General features: G+C 45.2%; 1 protein-coding gene across 4 annotated transcripts in view; it reads left to right on the top strand.

The window, feature by feature from the left end:
• The window catches only part of IL15RA (interleukin 15 receptor subunit alpha), an 87137-nt gene that overhangs the window by 50949 nt on the left and 22942 nt on the right, over window positions 1-13246 (top strand). For all 4 annotated transcript variants that reach the window (XR_004002452.1, XR_004002442.1, XR_004002437.1 and 1 more), the window contains exons 2-3: window positions 10990-11184; window positions 12379-12465. Coding sequence is in view for 1 of the 4 variants with exons in the window: in XM_030578892.1 (XP_030434752.1) it covers window positions 10990-11184; window positions 12379-12465 (282 nt within the window). In the remaining 3 variants the exon portion in view is untranslated. The remainder of the gene's footprint in view (window positions 1-10989; window positions 11185-12378; window positions 12466-13246) is intronic.

Here is a 13246-nt window from a genome sequence, read left to right as displayed (position 1 = left end):
ATCCCTGACAGGTTGTTTGTCTAACCTGCTCTTAAAAACCTCCATTGACAGAGATTTCACAATCCAGTACTTAATTACCCTGACAGTTGAGAAGTTTTTTGTAATGTCTAACCTAAATCCCCCTTGCTGCGATTTAAGCCCATTGCTTCTTGTTCTGTCCTCAGTGGATGAGGAGAACAATTTATCCCCCTCCTCTTTATAACATATGTGAAGCCAGGGTGTTTCTACAGTGCGCTTACTTGCCATGCACTGATGTCCTATAGACCAGTGGTTTTCAACCTGTGGTTCGCAGACCTCTGGGGGTCCGCAGACTACATCTAAGGGATCCACAAAAGATTGTCCTCACCATAAAACAGTGGTTTTCAACCGGTGGTCCGCGGATCCCTGTGGGTCCACAGATGATGTCTCAGATTTCCAAAAGGGTCCGCACCTCCATTCGAAATTTTTAGTTGTCCGCAAATGAAAAAATGTTGAAAATCACGGCTGTAGACAAACTCTTACACAACTGCTTTGTAGAAGTGGTGTCAGCTACCTGGAAGAAGGACCCTGGATATCAAGATTGCACACAGCACGCTTAACGCTGTGACACATCAACTAGAATATAGTCGCATATTTACTTTAATGAAGAGTTGACTATGTTCTTTGTTCAGGACTGACAAATTGCATGCAATAATATCTTTCATAGATTCATAGATTCTAGGACTGGAAGGGACCTCAAAAGGTCATTGAGTCCAGTCCCCTGCCCTCATGGCAGGTCCAAATACTGTCTAGACCATTCCTGATAGACATTTATCTAACCTACTCTTAAATATCTCCAGAGATGGAGATTCCACAACCTCCCAAGGCAATTTATTCAAGTGTTTAACCACCCTGACAGTTAGGAACTTTTTCCTAATGTCCAACCTAAACCTCCCTTGCTGCAGTTTAAGACCATCGCTTCATGTTCTATCCTTAGGGGCTCAGATGAACAAGTTTTCTCCCTCCTCCTTATGACACCTTTAGATGCCTGAAAACTGCTATCATGTCCCCTCTCAGTCTTCTCTTTTCCAAACTAACAAACCCAGTTCTTTCAGCCTTTCTTCATAGGTCACGTTCTCTAGACCTTTAAACATTCTTGTTGCTCTTCTCTGGACCATTCTCTCTCCAATTTCTCCACATCTTTCTTGAAGTGCGGTGCCCAGAACTGGACACAATATTCCAGTTGAGGACTAACCAGCATAGAGTAGAGCGGAAGAATGACTTCTCTTGTCTTGCCATTACAAAAACAACACATCTTGCTGTCAATGGAAATACAAATAAAACCTTCACAATGGTTTGAAGAAAGCTAATAAGCTCTCTCTCTGCATGTCCCTCCTCAGTCTTCTCTTCTCCAGAATAAGCAAACCCAGTTGTTTTCAATTTTTCCTCAGACGTCATGTTTTCCAAACCTTTAATAATTTTTGTTGCTCTCCTCTGGATTTTCTTCAGTTTGTCCACATCTGTCCCAAAGTGTGGTGCCCCAAACTGGCAGAGTACTGCAGTTGAGGCCTTACCAGTGCTGAGGCGAGCAAAATAATTACTTCTTGTGTCTTGCTTACAGTACTCCTGCTATACATCCCAGAATTATGTTTGCTTTTTTTTGCAACAGAATTACATTGTTGACTCATATTTAGTTTGTGATTCACTATGACTCCGGATCTTTTTCTGCAGTGCTCCTTCCTAGGCAGTCATTTCCCATTTTGTATGTGTGCAACTGCTTGTTCCTTCCTAAGTGGAGTTCTTTGCATTTGTCCTCATTGAATTTCATCCTGTTATTTGAGGCAATTGCTGCAGTTTGTCAAGATCATTTTGAATTCTAATCTTGTCCTCCAAAGTGCTTGCAATTTCTCCCAAATTGGCATTGTGCACAAACTTTATAAGTGTACTCTCTATGCCATTATTGGGGGCTGGGGCACATAACTTACCAGGAGAGGCTGAGGGAACTGGGGTTATTTAGTCTGCAGAAGAGAAGAGTGAGGGGAGATTTGATAGCAGCTTTCAGCTACCTGAAGGGGAGTTCCAAAGAGGATGGAGCTAGGCTATTCTTAGTGATGGCAGATGACAGAACAAGAAGCAATGGTCTCAAGTTGCAGTGGGAGAGGTCTAGGTTGGATATTAGGAAACACTATTTCACTAGGAGGATGGTGAATTACTGGAATGGATTATCTAGGGAGGTGGTGGAATCTTCATCCTTAGAGGTTTTTAAGGCCCAGCTTGACAAAGCCTTGGCTGGGATGATTTAGCTGCGATTGGTCCTGCTTTGAGCAGAAGGTTGGACTAGATGACCTCCTGAGGTCCCTTCCAACCCTGATATTCTATGATTCTATGATTATCTAAATAATTGATGTAGATATTGAATAGAACCAGATTCAGGACACATCCCTGAGGGCATCTTCTTGATATGCCCTTTCAGCTTGACTGTGAACCACTGGTAACTACTCTCTCAGTGTGTTTTTCCACAAGAGTAACCCATTAGCCTCCTTCGAAACCCACCTTAAAACTCTCCTTTGTTGTGATGCCTTAAAATTAAGCTACTGGTATAGAGACCACTGCTGATCATGCTGTCTGTCTCCATCTGTTGTCTCCTGTCTTATACATAGCCCTGCTCCAAAGAGCTTACTATCTATCATTTGAGTCTGTGTTTATACGTTGCCTAGCACCATGACGAGGGCTCCTAGGCACTACAATAATAATAGCTGGATTCATTTCCTAGCTCAGTTGCTCTGTGACCTTTGGTCTAATCATTTAGGGCAGTGGTTCTCAAATGGATTTGCTCACGCCCCCTCCCCTTCTTTGTGTCTGGAGTAGTTTACGCCCCACCTCACTCCCGCCACACACGTACAGATACCGAGAAAGAAAAATCAACATGCAACTCGCAGCAAATGGTAAAATCAGGAAGGCCTTGATTCAGAGGCATCAGTCTGTGGTAATAAGAGCAAAAGCAGAAGTGCGATGGATTGACTGATGCTTAGAATTCAGTGTGCAGACCGCGTTGTAGCTAGGGTGACCAGACAGCAAGTGTGAAAAATCAGGACGAGGTGGGGGGTAATAGGAGCCTATATAAGAAAAAAAAAACCAAATCGGGACTGTCCCTAGAAAATCGGGACATCTGGTCACCCTAGTCATAGCAAAGGGATTAACATACAGATGTCAACGACTTTGTATCTTGCTAAGCAAGCTTAACAGAAATCCATCAAAATGCCCAGCGCCCCTAGAGTCAAATGCACAGCACCATCTGAGGACCTGATCTGTCTGGAGGAATCAGCTTTGCTAGCTATTCACTGCTGTGGGTAAAATGTGCACAGAACATTTTTCCCCTCTAAAGCTTCTCACACACCCCCAAAATACATTCCGCACCCCCTCAGCCCTCTCCCCCCTCCAGTTTGAGAAACTCTGATTTATGAGGGGGGGAATTAAAGCACCTATGTGACTCCCATTCACTTTCAGTGGGACTTCAGTTCCTAAGTCACTTAGGTGCTTTTGACAATTTTACGTAAGCGATTTCTCCAAGGGTCATCCAGTGACTTTGTGACAAAGCCATGAATTGGGCCCAAGTCACCAAAGCTCCAGTCCAGTGCCTCTACATAGGTAGAGCCCTGCAAATCTGCAGATATCCACTTTATAACCACGGGTATCCGCAGCTGTGGATGTCCGTGGACCATGTTTGCAGATCACAGATTAGATGAAGATATAGGGTGACGAGATAGCAAGTGTGAAAAATTGGGTTTGGGGTGGGGGAGGAGGGGGTAATAGGTACCTATATAAGACACAGTCCTAAATATTGGGCCTGTCCTTATAAAATTGGGACATTTGGTCACCTTATGCAGATACAAATTTTGTATCCACGCAGGGCTTTATAGATAGGAAACTTATCTTGCAGGCGGGGGGCCAATAACCCATCCACCTCCTCTGCCCTGATTCTGCCACCAGTGTGTCAGGTAGTATTAAGCGTGTGAGGTCCTGATGCACATTTCCAATCTCAGATAAACCCACCAGATTCCCAGGAGAATATTTCACAGACATTCACATAGGACAAGAAACATTTTTGGCTATGAGAACAAACACAGATTGGATCTGAAATAGAGTGTTTCTGTCTGCAAAGGTAGAGAAAAAATACCTTAGAGTTCACTGAAATATCCAAAGCGTCATGAGTTCTCTCCTTCTGTCTCTATCTTCAAAGAAAGCTGGATAATTTTCTTCAAACCTTAGCGAGGATTTTATTTGTAGTCTCATTGTTTGATAGGGAAGATGTTATTGCATGCAGTGTGTCAGTCCTGAACAAACAAAGAACGTAATACACTCTTAATTAAAGCAAATATTTAACTATATTCTAGTTGCTGTGTCACATGTTGCTACATTAAGCATGCGACGTGTAGTCTAAGTATCCGGGATCCTCCCTCTAGGGCAGGGGAGGGCAAACTACAGCCGACGGGCTGAATCTGGCCCATCAGGGCTTTCAAGCCGATTTGTGGCACAGTGGGGCTAAAGCAGGCGCCCTGCCTGCCCTGGCCCCGCGCCACTCCCAGAAGCGGCTGGCACCATGTCCCTATGGCCCATGGGGAGCGGGGGCAGAGGGCTCCGTGTGCTGCCCTCTCCTCTAGGCACTGCCCCCCACAGCTCCCATTGGCTGGGAACAGGGAACCGCAGCCAATGGGAGCTTCGGGGATGGTACCCACAGGTGAGGGCAGCACACGGTGGAGTCACCTGCCCCACCCCACCCCCAGGAGCCACTGCTGGACATGCCGGGAGTGGCACAGGGCCAGGACAGGCAGGGAGCCTACCTTAGCCCTGCTGCGCATTGCTGCCACCCTGGAGCTGCTCGAGGTAAGTGGCGCCAAGCTGGAACCCCCACCCCAAACCCCTCCTGCACCCCAACCCCCTGCCCTGAGCTGTCTCCTGCACTCTGCACCCCCTTCTGCACCCTGCACCCCAATCCCCTGCCCTCTGCCCCCTCCTGCACCCCACACCCCTCCTCTACCCCAACCCCCTGCCTGAGTCCCCTCCTGCACCCCAACCCCTTGCTCTGAGCTCCCTAACCCCCTGCCTTGAGCCACCTGCTGCACCCCAACCCTTGCCCTGAGCCTCCTCCTGCACCCCACACTCCCTCCCACACCCCAACCCCACATTCATGGCCCTACATATAATTTCCCCACCCAGTTGTGGCCCTTGGGCCAAAAAGTTTGCTCATCCCTGCTCTAGAGGCAGCTACACAAAGCAGTTGGGTAAGAGTTTGTCTATGGGATGATGGTGCACAGCAAGCTAGTGTGCTGTACAGTCAGATCCTGTCTTGCCCTGCACAATCATCCCATGTAGACAAGCCCTTGGACTAGAAAGCACATATATATATATATGGAGATGTACCTATCTCACAGAGCTGGAAAGGACCCTGAAAGGTTATTGAGTCCAGCCACCTGCCTTCATTAGCAGGACCAAGTACTGATTTTGCCCTAGATGGCCCCCACAAGGATTAAACTCACAACCCTGGGTTTAGCAAGCCAATGCTCAAACCACTGAGCTATCCCTCCCCCCATAGGTTTTCTAACTCTTGTTAATACAGAGATCACCTCTTTTAAAGGGTGTGTGCTTAATTCCAATTGCTTTCATTGGGTTTTAAATACGTGCTTAAATGTGTGCACATGTGTAAGTGCTTTCTTGAACTGAGGTCTCAGTGACTCCAAATCAGACATTCTCAGTTTGCACGTAACAAAAATGGTTTCCTAACCGCTGGCCCTGCAAACTCCTCATGGAATAGAGGAGTCCAGCTGGGCCCCTTCTGATCTCACATCAACAACAACAAAGATTCCATCATCAGAATGTTGTTAACATTGATGATGCCCAAGAATCCAGCTCATTCTCCCATTGGCTCTTCAGCACTAACAGATGTCAATAATGGTAAATATTTGTTTTAGTCACTACAGTTAGCAGATATGATTCTAAGTGTTCATAGGGAGACGCTCTGCTAATAATAATGTTCTGGTTTCACACAGCCACGGTTCAGAATAAAGCTACACTTTCAAAAGCCTGCAAACCCAGTTACTCACTTCATTGTAATAGGCATTCTGATACTAGAACGGCGTGGGACATATAAATTCCTAGATATCGGAGGGGTAGCCATGTTAGTCCGGATCTGTAAAAAGTGACAAAGAGTCCTGTGGCACCTTATAGACTAATCGACATATTGGAGCATAAGCTTTCATGGATGAATACCCACTTCATCGGACGCATGTGGTGGAAATTTACAGAGGCAGGTATAAATATGCAGGCAAGAATCAGTCTAGAGATTATGAGGTTAGTTCAATCAGGGAGGATGAGGCCCTCTTCTAGCAGCTGAGGTGTGAACACCAAGGGAGGAGAAACTGCTTTTGTAGTTGGCAAGCCATTCACACTCTTTGTTTAATCCTGAGCTGATGGTGTAAAATTTGCAAGTGAACTGAAGTTCAGCAGTTTCTCTTTGAAGTCTGGTCCTGAAGTTTTTTTGCTGCAGGATGGCTACCTTTAAAACTGCTATTTGTGTGTCCAGGGAGGTTGAAGTGTTCTCCTACAGGTTTTTATATATTGCTATTCCTAATATCTGACTTGTGTCCATTTATCCTTTTACATAGGGATTGTCCAGTTTCGCCAATGTACATAGCAGAGGGGCATTGCTGGCACATGATGTCGTATATTACATTGGTGGACGTGCAGGTGAATGAACTAGTGATGGTGTGGCTGATCTGGTTAGGTCCTGTGATGGTGTCGCTGGTGTAGATATGTGGGCAGAGTTGGCATCGAGGTTTGTTGCATGGATTAATTCCTGAGTTAGAGTTACTATGGTGTAGTGTGTGGTTGCTGGTGAGAATATGCTTAAGGTTGGCGGGTTGTCTGTGGGCAATGACTGGCCTGCCTCCCAAGGCCTGTGAAAGCGTGGGATCATTGTCCAGGATGGGTTGTAGATCACTGATGATGCTTTGGAGAGGTTTTAGCTGAGGAATGTAGGTGATGGCCAGTGGAGCTCTGTTGGTTTCTTTCTTGGGCTTGTCTTGCAGCAGGAGGATTCTGGGTACACGTCTGTCTCTATTGATTTGTTTCCTTATTTCCTCGTGTGGGTATTGTAGTTTTGAGAATGCTTGGTGAAGATCTTGTAGGTGTTGGTCTCTGTCTGAGGGACTGGAGGAAATGCCGTTGTACCTCAGCATTTGGCTGTAGACGATGGATCATGTGGTGTGTCCAGAATGGAAGCTGGAGGCATGAAGGTAGGCATAGTGGTTGGTGGGTTTTTGGTATAGAGTGGTGTTAACATGACCGTTACTTATTTGTACCGTGGTGTCTAGGAAGTGGACCTCCTGTGTAGATTGTTCCAGGCTGAGGTTGATGGTGGGGTGGAAGTTGTTGAAATCATGGTGGAATTTTTCCAGAGTCTCCTTCCCATGGGTCCAGATGATGAAGATGTCATCAGTGTAGCGTAGGTAGAGAAGGGGCGTGAGTGGACGAGAGCTGACGAAGCGTTGTTCCTGGTCGGCCATAAAAATGTTGGCATATTGTGGGGCTATGCAGGTGCCCATAGCGGTGCCCCTGGTCTAGAGGTATATGTTGTCACCAAATTTGAAATAATTGTGCGTGAGGATAAAGTCACAGAGTTCAGCAACCAGTTGTGCTGTGGCATCATCAGGGATACTGTTCCTGACCCACCATCCTAGCCACCATGGATGTGGAGGCTCTCTACACAAACATCCCCCACACAGATGGAATACAAGCTGACAGGAACAGATATTAGGAATGGCAATATACTACACACCCCCACACCCCACCCCATAGCAGTAGATGATTTTGGCTATGTTTTCTCTTTTTAGTCACAAAGCAAAAATGCTGAACCGATCCGAAACAGATGCCTCTCTTTATTTGTGTAAACCTATCATATAACGAGCAAAATCCAGGGGAAGAAGGATGATCTTCTAGTGAAGGCATCAAACAAGGAGTCAGGACTCCTGGGTACTTTCCCCAGCTCTGCCATGGACTCCATGTGGATGAAACTTAAGTGGTGCATGACTCTTGTGCTAGTCCTCTTCCGAGGGGTGAATTTCACCCTGTGTAACTTAGGGCAACTCAGTCTTTCTGTGTCAATTTCCCTGTTTGTAAGTAGGGTAAATAATACTAACTACTCAGCAATATTGAGGCTTCATTCATGTTTGTAAATCACTTGGAGATCTGCTGCTCTGGATGAGCCAAATATCATTATTCATATTAGCGGTGGAAGAGGGTTGTAAGACCCAGTAATCGTCCCCTAACGAACACACATGCAGTAGGGATACAAAGCATCTTCACCAACCAGATCATTATGCCACTGCATAAAGTATATACAGTCTGAAAAGATATTGTAAAAGCCTAAGGCCCTGATGCTGCAGTTGGATCCGTGCAGAAAGGCCTCTGTACCCACACAGAGCTCCAATGTCTTCAATCTGATCCACCCCCGTGGATGTGTTTAAAGAGGCCAGGACCTAAAATACTACCCGCTTTTGTTAAAAGTATCTGCTCTTGTTTTTACTGTCGCTGCTGGGTTCAGTTGTTTTCATTCCTTTGGACTATAAGGCATACTTGCTGAACTGCCAAGATAGCCAAAACAGGGATTTAAGCCTTTTAAATATTGTTTATTAATGATATTAAATATAAGAAGATTAAAAGCATGGGCTTTCAATAAAGACTGGTTTAAGCAGCACAGATATATTAAAATATTTTTGTTCTAAAATGAAATTATTTAGGTTTTTAGATTAAAGCATCTTATAAGCAAACCTGTATAATAATTATAATATCACCTAACTCTAATACAGCACTTTGGGATATGCGTTCATTAGCAGTCCATACCCACACAAAGCTGGAGAATATTGGCTCTCTGCATGGCTACATCTAGCTTCAGTGTGTTATTGCTCACATGAAGGGCCTGGTTCTGATCGTGCACAGTTTTTACAATAGTGTAACTCCATTGCCCTCAATAGATTTACTCTTGATTTACACCAGATCAGAATCCGGCCCGGAACCTGCAGATTAAAAACAATGGTGACAGTCAAGGCTGTGAAACGAACCTGCTCCAGTCTGAGAGCAATTCAAAGTTTCTTTGCTATAGTAGTAGAATTAAGCAAGAGGATGGAAAATATTTGAAAACTGGGCTATGATCAAAGGAAATCAGAACCATTGTACCCGTGTAGCATTTTCACAGCTGGCAAAACCAAATGCTTCAGAGAGAGGTACAAGAACCCCACTCCTCTCTCACTCACACCCACACCCACACAAACTCAGAACTTTCCACTAGGTCTAGGTCCCAGTACCCTTGGTGTCCAATTTGTGTTGTCTGTCTGTTTTTGATCGTAAGAAACTTAAAGCAGGGACCATGTCCTCTATTGGCTCTGCAGAGCAGCGTTTCTCAGTCTTTTCAGCTTGGCAATGCCTTACTCTGAGTCAATTTTTGGACCAGCTTATGTTTACTAAAAAGAACGAGGAGTACTTGTGGCACCTTAGAGACTAACAAATTTATCTGAGCATAAGCTTTCCTAGGCTAAAGCCCACTTCATCAGATGCATGGAGTGGAAAATACAGTAGGAGGAGATATATATACAGAGAACATGAAAAAATGGGAGTTGCCATACCAACTCTAATGAGTTAGAGTTGGTATGGCAACCCCCATTTAGAATTGGTGTGGCAACCACCATCTTGTCATGTTCTCTGTGCGTGTGTGTGTGTGTGTGTGTGTGTGTATTTTCCACTGCATGCATCTGATGAAGTGGGCTGTAGCCCAAGAAAGCTTATGCTCAAATAAATTTGTTAGTCTCTAAGGTACCACAAGGACTCCTCGTTCTTTTTGCTGATAAAGACTAACACAGCTACCACTCTGAAACTTTTGTAAAAGTAAGAGTAAAAAAATGTATCCATGGTAACAATTAGCCTGTGTAACTTATTTGTGAGTGTGATTTGAAAGGTTGATAGAGAATACTTGACCTTGAAGGGTAAGAGTTTGCAGCGAATGAGGGAAGCTGGATTTTCTTTTGCTTTAGAGAAATAAAATGTGCAACACCTCATGACTCCTCCTGCCCCCATTACCTATTCTGACCCTCTGTGGGGGTTGTGACCCATGGATCAAGAAACACTGTTGTAGGCATTTAACAAATAATAATACAGCAAACATTCTACTGGTGAACATGCCCATTTCAGAAATATTTGACGTAGGCGCCCATGTCAGGAATGTATTAAAGTATGTACTTAAATCCATCCCTGTTCCACAAAGCACTTATTGGGGGAGGGATAGCTCAGTGGTTTGAGCATTGGCCTACTAAACCCAGGGTTAGGAGTTCAATCCTTGAGGGGATCGTTGTGGTATTTGGGGTAAAATCAGTGCTTGGTCCTGCTAATGAAGGGGGGAGGCTGGACTCAATGATCTTTCAGAGTCCCTTCCAGGTCTGTGAGATAGGTATATCTCCAAAACACATGCTTAAGTGCAGTGAGCCCTTTTCTGAATAAGGTTGTGCAGCTGAGTTGTTGACATATTCCTAATGATCTTCAAAGCATTAGATTGCCATTAACTACTATTTCTCCCAGCAACTCTGGGCAGAAGGGAAGTATCATTATTCCTATTGTACAGATGGAGAGATTGAGGCAGTGGGTTTAAGTGACATGGCCGAGGCGTCATGGCAATTGGCTGAGCTGGGAAGAGAACTTAGGAGCTCCATACTTGTGTTCTGACCACCAGAGCACACTTAAGGCTCCTAGCAAGTTCTCAGGACGGCCTCTAGCATTGTAAAGTTTGGGCATCTCTCTGACAGAGCAAACCTAAAGGCCAGGTCAGATATATTGCACCCAGTAGAGGGCAGTAAGGAGTACATGCACACACACACACTGCACTAACCAGAGACATTTTTTGCATTAACCAGCAATATTTAAAATATTATGCTGTGATCTTTAGCGTTATATATTTTTCCCTCTCAGCTTGTATTTTTTTCATTTCAGAAAGATGCAGCATGCCAAAGGAGGTCAACAACGCAGATGTTACGGTCGGCAATAATAATTTGTTGAATGCCAGCCTCCGGTACACGTGCAAAGATGGTTACAAAAGGAAAGCTGGGACATCCAGCCTCATTGTGTGTGTAATGGACGAAGTCACCAAAACGCTCCATTGGACAGAGCCAAATCTACGTTGTATTAGTAAGTAACTGCTGTCAGTGTGGTATGATGCTGCTGTGCTTAATGCTATGACGAAATGTAAGGAATGCAATGTCAGAAAATTATGTGCAGAAGGGTAGACAGAAGTGACTCTCAGTTAGAGGACAATGATCATTCTATAATTGTGCTGCACTGGGATGATACTGGGTCCACTTGGGTGGATTTAAATGTGGCTATGCTCACTTACACCAAGGATGCGTATGGTCCATTGTGTTCAGCAAAATATGAACTAAGGGCCAAATTCTGCAACACGGACACTGAGTACCACCCACTCATGCAAATAGTCCCATTGATCTCAACGCTCAGGGGAGTAAGCACTCAACCCGAGCAGGATTTGCAGAACCTGGCCCTCTGTATGTAGGTGAGAGGGATGCCTATGCAGTGTAAAGTGGTCTCAAATGTTTGTGCTTGGGACACAAGGAGAGATCCAGCGCAGGTTTAGGATTTGCCGTGGAAATTGAAGCACTGGCCAGTCTGATATGGTGTCCTGACTCTGGCAGCGGCCGGCATCTGGATGTCAGAAAGGCAAAAAACACCTCCAGAAATGCACCTAGACAGTTACGCCATGTTGTGGGGAAACCACTGCTGGTTTGTGAGGCACCTGAAAAATTGGACTCCATCTGAAAGGCCGTGGGCTCCCTATTCTGCACCTCTGCACACGGTCGCCGCATGCCTGATTCCCCCAAGTTCCTCAACACTCATGTGGGGCCCCGTCTAAAGACCACCGGAGATAATTGGGGTCTTTCCATTGACTTAATGGAGCCCCACACTGCAAAGAAAGGTATCCGTGTGTTACATGCGGCTCTCAAGACTGAATGGCAGAACAGTACCAGCTGCCTGCTAGCTATCTTCGATTTTTAGGTAGAGAGACGAGGTTGAGGAGTTCTACCTTGCTAGGGCAAAGATAATTCCGGTTGTTGTGTTGGAGCGTTGTGATCTAGTGAATAAAGCAGGGACTGGAGTCAGGACTTCAGGGTTCTACGTTAACCGTCGTCTTGGGCAAGTCCCTTGCTTACTCTCTGACTCACTTTCCCTGATTGCTGCTAATAATTCCCTACCTGAGGCTTCATTTAGTCTATTTGTAAAAGTGCTTTGAGCTTTGTGGGCGAGGGGCACCATGGAAGGGCAAGGTATTGTCACTCCTTACAACCATATCACTGTGTCTTCTTTCACCAGGGGACCCCGCTCTACCTCCTTTAACTTCCAGCTCCGAACAGACCACATCAGCACCTAGGACAGAGGCGACCAATCTTGTCAGCAGAGGTAAGCTCCCTTTACTAAAGAGAATCCAAGCTTTTATTTTAGTTTAGTTTTTGGGTAGTGGGGGGAGAGACTGAAATTCAGGTGTTGATTTTTCAATTAGATACAGTGGACCAGATCCTGAGCTGCTGTAAATCAGTGTGGCTCCACTGAAATCAGCCACACCAGGCTGACTTACACCAGCAGAGGATCTGGTTCACTGTTCCGCCTCCTTCCCTGTCCTTGATGGTTGTGGCTGCAGTGGTACTTAAGCATACCTAAGCCATCATTGCCAAAGACAGGTGTTTAAAGTTAGGCACTTATATCCTTCATCCGAGTGGCCTGATTTGCCAAGGTGTTGAGTAACCTCATCTCCCATGGGCAGAATCGAAAACCAGACCATTTTTCACAGTGCCTCAATACGGGTTTCAGCGTTTGAAAAATCTGGCCGCAGTGCCTGATTCTGATCTCTATTATCTCATCCTCCTCCGCCCTTCTCTGTTGTTTACCACACTCCTTTGTAGTGCCTCATTTTAAGTGAGATTGTCGGCTTTCAGGGTAGGGATGGTCTCGCACAATGCATTTATACCACACCTAGCACCATGGGGCTTGACCCTGACTGGGAGCTCCACTACTAGCACCTAGTACAACAACAATATAAAATAATCTATTAAAAAGTTAAATATATTAGTTGACTATATTATAAAATAATATGTTTTTGTCATTACACCTCTTCACCTTGTAACCCAGAGACAAGAGTGCTCAAATGAGATATCCACCCAGGGAAGAATTAAGCTGGGTAAGA

This window comes from Gopherus evgoodei, chromosome 1 (assembly GCF_007399415.2).
Source record: "Gopherus evgoodei ecotype Sinaloan lineage chromosome 1, rGopEvg1_v1.p, whole genome shotgun sequence".
Classification (NCBI taxonomy): domain Eukaryota; kingdom Metazoa; phylum Chordata; order Testudines; family Testudinidae; genus Gopherus; species Gopherus evgoodei.
The sequence above is the reverse complement of the archived record's forward strand: the minus strand, read 5'-3'. Positions and strand labels throughout refer to the sequence as shown.